Source organism: Capra hircus, chromosome 22 (genome assembly GCF_001704415.2).
Source record: "Capra hircus breed San Clemente chromosome 22, ASM170441v1, whole genome shotgun sequence".
In the NCBI taxonomy this organism is placed as follows: Eukaryota; Metazoa; Chordata; class Mammalia; order Artiodactyla; family Bovidae; genus Capra; species Capra hircus.
The window spans coordinates 49,258,160-49,273,527 of NC_030829.1; the positions used below are offsets into that span (position 1 = coordinate 49,258,160).

The 15,368-nt window shown below is 47.4% G+C and overlaps 1 protein-coding gene across 1 annotated transcript in view; it reads right to left on the reverse strand.

The window, feature by feature from the left end:
• The window catches only part of RAD54L2 (RAD54-like 2 (S. cerevisiae)), an 86,373-nt gene continuing 71,647 nt past the window's right edge, over positions 643-15,368 (reverse strand). Inside the window, exons 13-22 of the mRNA XM_018038216.1 lie at positions 15,125-15,243; positions 13,758-13,876; positions 11,915-12,014; positions 10,975-11,180; positions 10,405-10,577; positions 9,703-9,899; positions 7,179-7,378; positions 5,579-5,668; positions 3,266-3,358; positions 643-1,837 (exon numbers count right to left, since the gene is read on the reverse strand). Coding sequence (XP_017893705.1) covers positions 846-1,837; positions 3,266-3,358; positions 5,579-5,668; positions 7,179-7,378; positions 9,703-9,899; positions 10,405-10,577; positions 10,975-11,180; positions 11,915-12,014; positions 13,758-13,876; positions 15,125-15,243 — 2,289 coding nt within the window. The 3' untranslated portion in view covers positions 643-845. The remainder of the gene's footprint in view (positions 1,838-3,265; positions 3,359-5,578; positions 5,669-7,178; positions 7,379-9,702; positions 9,900-10,404; positions 10,578-10,974; positions 11,181-11,914; positions 12,015-13,757; positions 13,877-15,124; positions 15,244-15,368) is intronic.

Here is a 15,368-nt window from a genome sequence, read left to right on the forward strand (position 1 = left end):
GCCCGTTTTCTCTGATCATCTCCCCCCAGTCTTGAATCAAGTGTGGCTCTGATAACCGGGGACTTGGGTTAGCTGGGCCTGGTCTTCACCCAACTAGAAGGAAACTTGTGGTTCCCATGGCTCTTCTCCTGGGCTTACCCTGATGTTCATAGTAATAATTGCCATGAACCACCATGCTCAGATTTCCATTTTATAAAAGATAAATTCATTTCTTAGTTTCCCCCTTAGTCCCTCCCTCCCTCCCTCCCTTCCCACCCACCTGCACCCCTGCTCTGTTACATACATGTAAGTACATATACACACACATACACACACACGTACACACGCACACACACCTGGTCTGCTTCTTTCCCATCCCCTAAAAAGACCCCACTCTGCATGGAATCTCAGTCTGCCCACCCTTCTTCTCTTCCCCTCCCTCCCTCCCTCCCCTTCTCCAGACCAAGCTAAGTCACCCAGTAAGGCAGCTCTCTCGGGAGAGAATGTTCCCAAAGACAGAAATGGGACGTGAGCTTCCACCCTCAGACGGGCAAGCAAGCAAGCAGACAGCATGAGCAAGGCAGGCAGGAAGAGAGGCAGGCCGCCCTACCCCTCCATTCCTGTTTTAGGTCCCTGATTTCCCACTATTGCTGCTCTGTTGGATTTTTTTTTTTTTTTTTTTTTTTTTTTGCCTCTTTTGTTAAAACAGCAACAGAGCCCTGCCACCTATGGTCAACCACCCTTCTTTGTCCTCTTCCTTTCCCCTCTTGCCAAGGGCCCTATTCTCAGAAACCCCAGATTGCTGCCTTCCGTCTGGGTGGGCGACCTGCTGGGGGCCCCGAGTGAGGTGGAGAGGGGATCCCCAGCTATTTCCCAGTGACCTCTATTACATCATCGTCCTTATCCTCATCATCATTGGAGCTGAACCCCACCTCAGCAACCTCATGAGAGTCAAATGGAGGCACCTGGGACCGGAGGAGGCCACCAGCTGGGTAGCCTGTGTGTGGGGATATGTAGCCGGGGTAGACAGACATGCCCCGAGAAAGGTTGCTGGGCAAGACAGGGGAAGGAAAAGGCGCGAACATCCTTGGCTCGGACAGGAGTGGCTGTGAGAATGGGAGTGAGTAGCTGGGGAGTATCCCTGTTACAGAGGGGTTGAGCATGAAGGAGGGGTTGCTGGCAGTGACTGAGGTAGCCGTGGAAGAGGAACTGACGGGGCCTGCTGGCACCAGAGGGTCAGTAGTCACTGGAAACACCAGGCGGGCATCTGCCAGCAAATTGGACAGCTGGTAGTAGGAGGGGGTACTGCCCATGAACAGGGAGTTCTCCCCAGCCTGGGAGGTGAAGGGGGGGGTGAGGTTATGATTTAAGGAGACGGGTGGCATGGCAAACCCGCCAGAAACTGGATACCCGTGTTCATACGGCTGCACGGGAGCTGGCAGATGGCCCTTCCTGGACCGCCGGCGGGCTGACTCCTGGGCAGCAGGTGGGGTGGCCAACTTGCGCTTGTGGCCCCGTAAGTCCAACACTGGGTGCCTGTCGCCACAGGGCTGGCCGGTCACCAGGAGGGAACTATTGAGGCAATGAGCCCCATGTCGAGGCTCAGTCCCGAGGGTCCCAGGAACAGCACTGCTGTCCACAAGTGGAGCCGGGGGGCCAGGCAGGGCGGCACTGGAGCTCGGGGAGCTCTGGCGGGACTCTCGGGCAGCAGCCACATCCGCATACTGCTGGAGCTCGCTGATGATCTCCGGGCTGTCTGGAGAGACGGGCCGGGCCAGCCCCTCGGGCTCAGGGGCTTTAGGTGATGAGGCACTGTGTCTGCCGTTGCTTGTAGACTCGAGAGAAGGCCCCTGGGAACCTGGGGACAAAATGTAGGTAACTGAGAACCAGAATGGCCAGGGAGGGAAGGAGAGGATAAGACAAAAGTCCATTAGGAGAAAAAGCCTGTCCTGTGGTTCTCAAAATTCAAATAGTTTCCTGTACAAACAATATCATCTAGTCAACTTTTCCCAGTCACAAAGAAAGAAGTCTTTTGATCTAGGAAATAAGTCTATCCAAGGAAAGACTTGTAATCTCGCTGTAGCTCAGTTCCCTGTAAAACTCCACCAAGGTGAATCCTATGAAATAATGGATTTGAAATGCCAGATCATCCTTTCAGTCAAACACTTTCTGGGGACAAAGATGGTCAGTGCCCATGATGGAAAAAAAGAGGAAAAGGAAGTTTAAAAAGCAGTCTATCCTGGTTAAAAACAAAACAAAATCCATGGCCATGAAAGATGACTGGTACAACTAAGAAATCTAAAACGGCAAGGCTGGTAGGTAATTATTACAGAATTGTTATACTTTTTTTTTACTGTGATAATGGTGCTGTGATTAGGAGGAGTACATATTAATCTCAGCAATTGTGTACTGAAATATTTAGGGGCAAAATGACATGATGTCTTCAACTTACAAATAGTTCAAATAATAGGAAAGGAGAGAAAGGAAAAAGTTTCTGAAAAAGGTATCAGCCACCGGCTAGAGCTGCAGGGTACGTAGGTGCTCACAGTGCTTTTCTTCAACTTGTCTGGTGTCTTGACAATTTCCATGACAAAAGCTGAGAGCAAGAACAGTCTAGTTTCACACCTCATGGTGGGAGGACAAGTGAGACCACTCCCCTAGCTAGAGGGGACTTTTGCAAGAGTTTTTAATGTTGTTTCTGCGCCACACGTATGTTCTTTGACCTGGCAATCTGACTTCTAGGAATTTTTCCTATAGATACACCACGTGACTGTGAACCAGAAGTGTAACGGAGGAGCAGAACAGGTCCAGGCCCAGGGAACTCGGCAACGCACTGCGTTATACCCATCTACCTGCATCTTGTGCAAACCTTCACCGAGGACCATCTCAAGGAAGGATAAGGAACAAGCACTGAGCCGCACGAGTGAACGAAGAAAAGGACAAACAGTATATTACAGTAAGTTCAGCATTTGTTTTCGGAATACAAAGTCACATACATATATAGTATGTACATAACATATATTGTTTTAATATATACACACGTGCACATACATATCCCTGTACCATGTACATGTATAGAATATGGAGTATCTCTTGAGAAAAAGACAAAAAACAAGAATAAGCACTTCCAGGAAGGAGGAACAGATGGCTGGGAGTATAAGGGAAGAAAAACTTCTCACTTTACTCCTTGTGAACCATGTATATACACTGTCTATTCAAAAAATAGTAACAAACCAAACCTGTCAAAAATGCCACGTAGGTCAATGGAAAGTAGAAGCCACTATACCTGAGGCAGCCATCCGACCATCTTCAGGGGCCTTTGGTTTGCCAGTTGCCCGGACAGCAAAGATTCGCCCATCGCTGGTACGGATGTATGTCCCTAAGGAGAAGCATGAGGAAGACTATGAGGAGCAGACATGCAGTACAGCCAGCCCTGGGAACTCCAGGCTTAGCCACTGTGGGCCCAGAAAGAGCTATAAAAGTGGTCTCACACTTTCTCTCAAAATCCCTGCAGTGAGGAGTGGGATGACTGAGCTGCGGACCCAATATTACTCATTTACTCCACAAACACTGTGTGACTAACATATACCAGACACTGTTCCAGACACTCAAGTATATATATACAAGACAGAAAAGGGCCCTGTGTCTCATGGAGCTTAACTCTGGAGGGGGAGACACACAGTCATACTAGAAAGTATCGGGAAAGGGTAAATGCAGTGAAGGGAATTAACAGGGTCCTGTGAAAGACAGTAAGTTGGCTCCCTCTGTTCTGGCCCAGGGCCTCCGGTCTGGGTCCTCCTCTTGATTGGGGAAGAAGCAGCCTCACTGCTTCAATAACTGCCCTCCCTTGGTAGGAATAAATCAAGATGGGCATTCTATTTCCACGTGGCACTAGTCAACCTTCCCTTGGTCTTGGGCATGTCTTCTGATCTAGTTTTTGGTGCCAGGGCTGCCTCTTGGCCAGAGGTCACCAAATTTTTTTCTTAAAGCATCAGTTGGTAAATATTTTTGGCTTTGTGAGCCGAAAGGGCTCTGTTGCAACTACTCAACTTGGCTGCTACAGCATGGCAGCTGGGCATGGCAGTGCTCCAAAGACCGTTATGGACACTGATATGTGAATTTCATATACTTTTCATGTCACAGAATAAATGCTCTTTTGATTTTTTTTCCAGCCAACTGAAAATGACTGAAGATACAAAACCCATTCTTACTTCACAAGTATAGTAACAGCAAGCAGGCAAGATCTGGCCCGTGGGCCACAGTCTGCATACCACCACCTCCTCCTCCCAGCTCTAGGCTAGGAAGAACCCAGTAAGGGGGCTGTGGACGACCTTCTCTGGGTATCATGTATTTCACAGCATCTTTTCCCTGAAACTAAGGGTGCTTTAACCCAGCAGAGACTAGGGCAAAATCTCCTTACTAAACAAAGACCCTCAGGGAGCATCACAGAGCACAAGCTGACATGAAATAAAGGCTTTAACTGTGTTCTGACACCAGCCGGGATTTCTCCAGAAATCCCATCTGGAGAACTTCATGAGGCCAGAGGCAGCAGACTTTTCAAATGACCACACTCGAAAATTCTGTCATGTAACCCAGGTATACTAATTCATCCACCCACTGCATTTCCTAGTTGGAGATGTCTACTTCACCCAAGTCAAGCAGCTAAGACAGCACAGCGATATAGGTGTTTGCTTCTAACCTACTCCATTCTACCTTGGGCCTCTCCGTGTGCCATGCAGCTGTCAGACATTAAGCTTTTGATCGCCAGGACATCCATCTTGGATAACAAACTGACAGCTGTCAGGCACAGCTGCTAGCTCAACTACGAGATAAGGCACCTGGCTGCTCTCACCCTTGAAAAGTTCCTTATTAGAAAGCCTGGGGTAACCTGGATAAATAATCCTTGAGTGATTCTCGCCTTTCCTTTCCCACACACCAATTCCCACTCTTATGTTTTAAATTCACCAATAAAGAATAAACCTGTGAAACCCCAGCCACTTTTGGACCCTAGTAAGACAGAGACCCAAGCCCACACACTGACTTTCTACCTATTACCTTCCTGTGTGGCCCTGGAGTATGCTGTGTGCCCTAGAGGACCTGTGAGTAATAAGCCTCGTGTTTTCAAAGTTGCCTGATGGTGGTTGCTGAGGTGTATCCTGCCATCGTGATAAGAAAAACAAGGGCTGGTCCAGTCACAACACTGGCTCTGAGGAAAGGTATGCGGGGCTGGCCACAAGCAGTGCAGGACCGGACGAGCGTCTCAGGCATTCCTGGCTGGTGCTATCGACAGCTGAGACCAACGCAGAGCAATGAGTTTCTTCAAACCCACTCTGAGAGTCTCCACAAAGAAGATGGCAAAATACAGAAAGGCAGGGACCACAACCCCTTTCTTTTAAGCCACTGACAGCTATCCTTTAAGCCCACCCCAAACTGGCTAAGCTCCTAGAAATGTTATTTTCTCAGGTTTCCCCTACGTTCCCCAACTCTTATAGGATGATTCCTATCCCTGCTCCAGCTCAAGCCATATGTCCTGATTCTGCTGGCCAGCTCACCACTCTCAACCAAAGAGAGGGGAGGGGCTCCTCAGGCAGGTGCTCACCTTTCGTCCCACGGATGATGTGGATGCTCTCGCCAGCATTAATTCTTGCCTGTACGTCTGTGGAGCTGTTGAGCCCGGGAATAACAATATCTAGTGAAGACACAGACCTCAGATTTAGATTACATGGGGCCTGACTGAAGAAGGGGGAGAAAAGGCCAAGTTCACATCCACCCTTCGATCCTCAAGGGTTTTCCTAAAGCACCCCAGTGGAGTAAAGGTCAGAACCAAGGAAGGGAAAGCAAGCAGTGCTGCTCCCAACTGCCTCAACAAAGAATACCGTGAAAACAAAACACTTTTCAGAAACCTGATCATCCTTCTCATCAATTTTCCTTGGTTTAATTTAAAAATCATAGAGCTTTTGATTTAGAAAATTTCAGTTAAAAAAAAAAGTTTCCGTTCAAATGGTTACTTCAATTTTCTTTCTCCTCCCTAAGCAATTTGCATGTATCTGCTCCTATCACTTTAGGTTCCAAGAGGCCACATGTCTTCCTTGCTGGTATTACTCCTCACCTAACTAAAGAATGAAGAGAAGAGTATTTTCAAGAATCAGGAGAGAAGTAGGATTATGAGAGGCTGTCTCTCTCTCTCTTTTTTTTTTTGGCTGTGCCACATGGGATGTACCTTAGTACCCCAACCAGGGATAAAACCGGTACCCACTACAGTGCAAGCACAGAGTCTTAACCACTGGACCACCCAGCAAGTCCCGAGAGGCTCTTTGTTTTTAATTTGTTTCAAAAGAAGTCTTTTTTACCATGAATATCTGTTAATTTTCATACTCAAAAAAAACAATTAAGATATTTTCACTAAAATGAATTATCATGAATATTTCTAGATAACAAGATGAAAAACATCATCATGAGGTGCTTTCCTTTCCAACCGCTCTGAACCACAGAATCAACTGCGGGGATGAATGCGCTGCCCACCTCTGACTGCTGGCCCCTCATGCTCGATCCACATTAAACTTACAAAGAACAAAGTAAGGTCTTTAACTAAGGACGCTGAGAGCTGTCCTTCATGCCCAGCTGACCTGACAAGTCAGGCAGGATTCAATACACTGACCCCTCACTCTGAAGACAAACCCTATCTCCAGTGACATTCTCACAATCTCTAGAGTGTTCCGTGTCCATCCCACCCACCACATTCAATAAAACCCAGTACTGTGTTGTTACTCTTAAGATATTTCATTAGACTACATATTCTTCATGATTAGGGACTGCTGCCTTCTCTATTTCTACTTAGAGTGCCAATGTAGTATTGCCTACAAGGCAGACATTATTTAATCAATATTCCCTGAATGAACAGAGGGATTCCCTGGTGGCTCAGATGGTAAAGAGTCTGCTTGCAATGTGGGCGGCCTGGGTTCCATCCCTGGGATGATCCACTGGAGAAGGAAATGGCAACCCACTCCACTATTCTTGCCTGGAAAATCCCATGGATGAAGGAGCCTGGCAGGCTACAGTCCATGGGGTTGCAAAGATTTGGAAACGACTGAGTGACTTCACCTTCTTGGGCTTTCCTCATAGGTCAGTAGGTAAAGAATCTGAACAGAGGAATTTTAAAAGGGACAGCACCCCTGGAAGAGAACTCAGGAGCTCCCAACCTGTTGTGGTGACCACCTTCTGCACAAGGACTCCCGCACGCTGCAAGTAGTTGATCGGGAAGTTCATAGCTGGGTTTGTGCTGGAGGCAGAGCTTACACTGCCTCCCAGCGGGACATGCCGTGGCATCATGGGGATCGGGGTGGACTGTACGGGACGAACACTGGCCACGGGCTTCTCATCACTCTTCAGGGTTGGCTGCCTAGGAGAGAAAGACAAGCACACCAAGAGTTTGGCAAAACAGCCCTTACTTACCTTTCTGCAAGACTGCTAAGCCTCTCCAGACTTCCTCTTTCTATAGCCAGAGAGCTGCTGACAGAAGGATCAAAAGAAGCCGCAGGGTATGGTCAATTAAAAAGGAGACTGGAGACAGAGCAGAGACAGACACAGCGAGGGATAAAACCTCTCGGTGTCTGAGAAAAATCAGATGTCAGTGGAATAATGTCTTCTTGGAAATGTGAGGTGACATCTGCTCCTCTAGAACTGGGACTGCCTGTCTACATGCATCAGGAATTTGTCCTTAGAAGTCAGGAAGAGGCAAAGAGTCATGGTGAGGGGTGAGGGGCGCACGGGTGCATGGTGCGTGCTAACTTCAAGACAAATGGGGACAAATGGGTGGAATTTTCCCACTCACCAAGAAAAAAAAGGCCACAGGACATCACATGTGCTGGTGACCTTGAGCACATCTGTCCAACATTAACTGTCATCACCCTCTGAATCCTCAAGTTTCGGTAAGTAAGGCAGACACCTCTCTCCTCTGCATTACTTTTCAGTGGACTTCTCCTGGGGCCAGTCCTCAAAATGGCTCTACAGTCACAGCCACCACAAAAGCAGGAGCAGGCGAAACACTGCGCACAGAGGTCGCACTTCTAAGTGGCACATGGCTGTGGCCAGCCTGAGCCCTGCTTGTGCATCTCTCACTACCAACACGCCAAAATGCTGTCCTGTGGTCGACGAGGCATTCCTCATTCCTTTCAGCTGGATGTTGGTGCCTTGAGGAAGCTACTCATTTAAGGGTTCTGAAACTAAGTCCCTGTCTCTAAGCTTTCTAAAGTCTGTGGGCTTTAGCTCTGGGAAAGAGACCCTCTGGGACTGGTATGTTCTTCCTCATCTGACGGAAAACCGGCACATAACAGCACACACTTTTGTGCCACGCTGCTGGAGCAGGCCTGCACGAGTGCCCAGTCACTGCTCTCAGGCCGCCTTTAGGCAAGCCCTGGGGCCCTGCAGATGGCCAGGATAGGCCAGAGAGCACAGCACGCTCACTGGGGTCTGGGGCCCTACTCAGACATCAGTGGGGCTCAGGAATCTAGCCCAAGGCCCATATTCTGCAGAGGCTAAGGCTAGGAATTTGGGTGGGAAGGCCTCCTCACATGTACCCAGACAGAATAAGGAATCATCAGGATCAAATGCTGTGAGAGGCCGATGCCCTCCACAGGGCCGTGGTTGGGCTAGAAAAGGAGCTGGCATCTCCTTACAGCCCAGCCCATTTGTCACACCTTGTCTCCATATGGTTTTTCTCCCACTGGGTTCAGACTTAGTCCATCCCTGTTGTTACAAGGAAAGGCCCAGAAAAGAGAAAGAAAAGGGGTAGAGGACAAGAGAGGGGAATGTGAGCGGGCAACCGTGTCTTGGAAAATGACACAGAAATAAAGTCTGAAGTCTTTGAAAAGATAGTAATTTTCTACTTTTGAAGCATCTTACACATAAAAATTAGCAAATTTAATCACGAAAGTTTAGTTGTATAAAATCTTACATGGCTTCATTCAGTTCCTTTAGAAGCTCATTTGGCAAGCTTTTTTTAACATGGAACGTTCAAAAGAAAAAGTTCTAAAATCTATCCCTCTTAAAATAATTACTAGTATCTTTAACTCAAGATAATCAAACAATTTAAAAATGCAAACCAAGCAAGCAGGAAGCTGATGTGATAAAGGCTATGAGGTACTCTGTCTTCTACTGAGAAGAAAAAAAAAGTACTGATAACTATTCTATAATTTCCTACAAAGAGTCTCTGTCCCTGCTTATCAACTGGTTTCCATGCTGTTCCTATCCTTAATAGTTTTGGAAACTATACTCAAGAAAAAGATCTTTTTGCTCAGGAATAAGGCACAGACACGGAATGAGATCCCATTAAGAGCACTGGAATTCCTTGAGTACGATTCAAGACCCAGAGAAGACCTGGCCTTCACTCTTGAACTTCACTGTGAAATGAGGGCTAGGGCCAGGGTGCTGCAGATAGGAGGCGGCTGTTGGGGAGGCCTGGGAGTCTGTGTTAGGGGAAGCTGTGCCTCCTGGCGGGGCAGAAGGACTCTCCTGAGTCACAGGACCAGCAGCTCACTCTTCCAGCCAGAACCACTTAAAACACCAGGGCTGCAGTACTGTTTCAGCACCTCATCCAAGAGCAGAAACTGTCCATTCAAGGCAGCCTAAGAGCAAGTTGTAGGCCTCCTTTTATTTACAAAAGGAACAGTTGAGAGGTCTGGGCCTGGCCCAGCAGCACGCCTTCCTCCGTTTGCAGTGACTCACCAGTTTCTCTGACTGAAGGCAGGGATGCTGGTCAGGCTCTGGTCGCTGGCCGGGTAATACTGCGCGTATGATGGGCGAGTGTAGGGGACTGATGTACGCTTGTCCTCCTCGTAGCTCTTCTTTGCTGCTTTTTTCTCAGCCTTGGTCAGCTTGTGATCCTTTCGGTTAAGGAGCAATGACTCATGCTCAAAAGGCTCCTGGGGACACAGGAGGATGTTGATTTAATTACCAGTCTTTGTACCAACATGAACGATATACAAAAAGCCTTACTTTGAAACCATGAAAAAGCTGGCTGTCTACAGTACTTAGCAAAGAGCCTGCTCTCAGACTCATAGGCACATTTACTCTTTCTGACAAGAGCATAAATTCTCAACTCTAACCTGGCACCAGCTTTAGACAACCTATGTCTGCCTTCCATATCAAAAGAACAGGAGGGTTCAGAGAATCACCAGACTACATTTTCAGAACTTCTTTCAGCTAGGAAAACTCACCATGGCCAAATTATCCTCATGGCTGAGCTCACACTGCTAGGATGAGACAAGGATAGGATAGGCGATGGGGAGAGGGGAGGGGGACTGTCTGGGGCAAGAAAAAGAACCAGCTGAGTTAATCTGCATGAAATAAAACTCTGGATGAAGCAACCAGGCTTGCCTCTCTCAGTGGAGAGTGCAGTACTGGGACACATGCACACTGGGGTCCCACCTTGGTGATGAGGTGAGGGTATTTCAGACAGGCAAGCTGGAGGACTGGCTCCTTGATCCCCTTTACATTCAAGGATGTTTGGGGAGCTGGCTCCTTCTCCACGAAGTGCAGTAGGTTCTCCACCTCCTTTCGAGTAAAGTTCAGCATCGGATTGAGATCATCCACCACCCGATCTAGAAGGGAAAAGCCATGAGGAAGTCAGGTCTCGGCAAAGGAGACCACAAAAACACCGCTCCAAGGACTGGCAGAGAGAAGAGACGTGGTGGGTGGCGTACCTGTCACTAATATCTAAAACACCTCAGGCCACTCCATACCTAAAAGTCAAATAGCAGGTCTGAGACCCTCATGAAACAGAAATATCTTAAGAGATACCTGCATAACCAGGCTCAGCTCTTATCATTAAACCCGTCTTCAACAATTTGAGCTAAATGTCCTCAAAAGCAATTATTTGCATCAGAAATCGAAAGCCTGCCTGCGTTTCCTCATCCTGCCCCTCTCCTCCCCTTCTTTGATACAATTAGAATGGCCGTCTGTATAAACATCCTCTTCTGAGCCTGAGAGATGGCCTACCTGACATGCCCTGCTTCGAAATCTGACGGTCATAGATCTTCTTTTCGAGGGTGAAATCAGCCACAAGACGATAGATGTGACAGGGCTTTTTCTGGCCGTAACGGTATACCCGACATACAGCCTGAGCATCATGGCAAGGGTTCCAGGAAGCGTCAAACACCACCACTCGGTTGGCACCAATCAGATTCACGCCCAAACACCCAGCCCTTTAAAACACAAGCCGATAATCACAGAAAGTGATTAATTTTACAGACAGTTTTCAGATAGTTTTTAACCCCTGTCACTCCTACCTGAATATCATCCTCTTTATCCTAAGCAGAACATATTGGAGGATTCTGCTGAAGAACAACAGTACCTTCCTCAGGCACTGAAAGGGTGCCCTGAAGTTCCAACACAGAAGTACCTACCAGCTCAGAAAGAAAATCCACTCTCCCACCCCTCTGTGATGAGTGAGGAGTGATGTCACTGAGTGAGGGGAAGTGTCTGTGTATCAGTGTTTCTGATGTGTTCGGTCTAACAGCTTGGGAGAATGACTGGTTTATACCCTATCAAGGGCATTCTGATGCAGCAGGCAGCACAGCCTTCAAGCTGCCTGGCATGAGACAAATAATGCCATCAGTCTTTTACAGTTATATTGCACTTTGTACTTATTAAAGCATTTTCACACTCATCACATCGTCTAAGCCTCAGAACAGTCCTGAGAGAAAAGCTAATTATGACCACTGTGAATGCAAGTCTCAGAGAAATTCATGACACTATCATTATTACCCTCCAAACAAAATTTCCTTTGGGGGCCCCCTCTCTCACCTCAAAAACAAGTCACAAACCTGAGATCTCTATCTCTCCTGACAGAACTTGGACAAGCCTTTGGGGTTCAGGCCCGTGTGGCCAAATGCCCTGAAGGCAGCCCTCTGACTTCCCCATTTCAGGATCCACTCACCTTGTGGAGAGAAGGAATAGCCAGGTGGTGAGGTTGCTGGGATCATTGAACTGATTAATGAGCCGCTCCCTCTCAAAGGCAGGGGTGCTACCATCTAGCCCTAGGACAGAACGAAACAAACAAATGGACAGATGAGGACAGGGATACACAGAGAAATCAATGGGCAAACGGATTTTTAAAGCAAAACAAGACAAACACCACAGTGCTCTCGGATTCCATGCCCTGGACATTCCGTAGGCACCTACCATGAGACCCAGGCACCTATCAGCTGTTTCTCCCGTTAGTACCTTGGGTCAAATCTAAGGCCAAGCTTCCTAGACTTCAGAGTGCATAAGAATCACCCTAGTTAAGGAAGCCTGGTAAGAACTGGTTTAAGGTAACTGCTCTGTCTCAGTCCTGTGAGTGAGTACAAAAGGACCAAGGGTTTTATGTTTTGATAAGGAAGGATGATGTTCCTTCACCAGGCAGGAATCCACAGTTAACAAACTCCTAAGGCTAAAGAGTTGCTTGAAGGAGACATCAAAAAAAAAAAAAAAAAAAAAAAAAATGATTTGGAGCAATGGGATGGGACACTGGAATGAAAGGAGGGATGCTCACAAGAAAGAGAAAAAGTAGGCTTCAGTTAAGAAAAAGAAGTAAGGGAGGAGGGGTTACATTTGTCACCTGGAGGAAAGCAGAGAAGAAGGCAAAACTAAGGGCATGAAATAGTACATGGAGAACTGAATTACTACTGATGTAGGAAGCCTGATATTAACTGCCTGGTATTAGAGGCTCCCTCAGTCAACACCCCAACCTGGCTTTCAACCTGAGTTGAAACACAGGTCAGCACTGATTCATCATGGGACAAGCCTACAGTCAACACACAGATCTTGGCTGGCTGGAGTCTCCTCACCATCCCCTGACTCTCCATTTCTCTCAATCTTTCCTTCAGGCCAGGGCTGCTCAACAAAAGGGATTTCCCCACCTTGCTCCCCCATAGGGAACATCTGGCAATGGCTAGAGACGAGTGGGTCGTTATAACTGCATGGATGCTACTGCCATCTAGTGAGTGCAGATAGGAGATGCTGCTAACACTCTGCAATGCCAAAGGCAGGCCTCTGTAACAATTAACTGGCCAAAATGTCAATATCTGGTCAGTAAGTGCCTGAAGTCAGTAATTTTCAACTTTTTCCTTTACCACCCCATTAAGGAGCCTTTAAACATTATTTTTTTCCCCCATCACCATGCCCTCCATTAAATTTTCATACCACAGATATACTGTATACTATATAATTAATTCATTATATGCATATTTGCGCTTTATAACTCTAAAAAGTTCCCATTTTTTGGTCCCCTTGTGACCCGATTTTCGCCTCCTTAGGGACACCTTCTCCCCCATTAAGAACACATGATCTGGGCTTGTGCTCACTGTTCTTGTGTGGCCTAGGATGATCCTTAGGCCACACCAGCTCTGTATATTCAATTTCTCTCCGTCTTTGCAAGTCGAGTCCAAGTTCCACCTTCTCCAAGCATCCTCACTATGTCGATTCTGTCCGTTGTAGAACTCCCGTGAGGGCAGTCAGCCAGTGCTACCTTAAATCTGTTCTTGCATGCCAGGGTGATGGCAGGGCGTCCACCTTCAACATTCCTGCCCTCCTCGTACCTGGCCTAAGCTCCCCAGCCTTGTGTAGTAACTCACACACGGCAGCTTGCTTTTAGTATCTCTCTGCTCCCTAGCTAAATCACAGATCTTCCTGTGCATGTGATGGAGAATGGAGGAAGGAGGAGGAGAGAGGAGAGAAGGAGAGGAAACCCTTAGGCAGACCTTGCCAAGGCTCTGCAAACAAAGCAGCAATGAACTCACGGAAGTAGCTGACGTTTCGAACCCACTTCTGTACTCCTTGCCCCTCAGCACCAGGTAGACAGGGCACTTCTCGCTTCCCTAGGAACTCCTCGATTAGAGCCAACGTGGAAAGGCTCTGGCTGAAAGGGACACATTTGGTTCAGAAGGTTCCTGGACCCGAGGGTATCTCGCTCCCCAGTAGGCTCCCCTCTGAGAATGAGAGCTCACGCATGCAACTACCCACAAAGAACCACTCTAGCTCATGAGGGAAAACAATCGTCCACACACTTATCACCAGCACCCCACCAAAAAATTCTCTAACCTAGTACTTCCTTGATGGAAAAAACCCTGAGATTTAGCTCAGTGCAGAGTAACACATGGCATCAGCATTAAAAACCAACGCTATGAATATACATGAGGTCGAATTATAGGCCACAGGCAATATTAGGATTTTACTAAGGAGACAGATCATTTAGCTGTTTCCAAGTTAAGCAGAAAGCTAAACCATAAAAGCAGCAGGACACTAGGCTCTGGCAAAGTCAGAATCCCTGCTTTTTCATCAGAGTATGTCACAGATGGGAACCCCCACTCTGAGACTCCCAAGCCAGGCTCCTGCCACTTAGCTCTCACCAGAGCATAATCTAGTTGTAACAAAGGAGAAGCAATCTGCTTTACGCCTGTTTCTCTGAGAGGTGAGGCCTTGATGGGACTCAGAGCTCTCTCAAAACTGGGAATAAATAACATCATTTATTTGGCCTTATATACAAAGCTTTAAAAAAAGGTAGGGGGAGGCTGGGGATATAGAAGCAGATTTGACCAGAGGTCAGCAAATGTTTTCTGTAAAGGCCCAAACAGTAAATATTTCTAGGCTTCATAGACCATACATAGTCTGTGCTACATATGTTTCTCTCTTTTTCTTTTTTTTAAATTTTTAAATTTTTAATTTTTTCTGGCTACACTGTGCAGCTCCTGTGATTTTAGTTCCTCAACCGGGACTAAATCCGTGAGCCCTGCAGTGGAAGAACAAAGTCCTAACACTGGACCGCCAGGGAAGTCCCTGCATATGCTTCTTTGAAAAAACAAAAACAAAAACATTCTTTTAAAATGTAAAAACTAGCTCTCAAGCTATACAAAAACAGGCCAGATCTGGCCTGGGTCACAATCTGAAGGATTAGACCATGATCTCCAACATAGGAACCTAAGGCCTCAAGTTCTCTGCAGAGAGACTGCTCTGGATAAAAGAAGAAGCTCTAAGAAACGAAGTGCGAGGCGCACTGGTTGCAGAGGCACGGACGCAAAACGAGGCCGGCATAACCCAGACAGTCTCAGGCTGCAGGCGCTATGTCAGCCCTTACCAAAGACACACACTAGGGAATTGCTGTTCCTACCTGAACACAAGGATCTTGTCTCCAAGCTTCACACTTTCCTCAATCAGGTGGAAAAGCAGTACCATCTTGGGAGAGTTCTCCAAGACACCAGTTTGGTAATTAGTCAAAAGGTCCTTGGCCTGTAGGAGAGGAAATGAGGCAGCTTGGAGCAGGCCGTAGCCAGACTACCAGAAATACAATTCTCACCCTCAAAGGCAGTAGCTCACGGGCAACCTGAATAGGTCCCTGCAGAGATCTCAGTGGA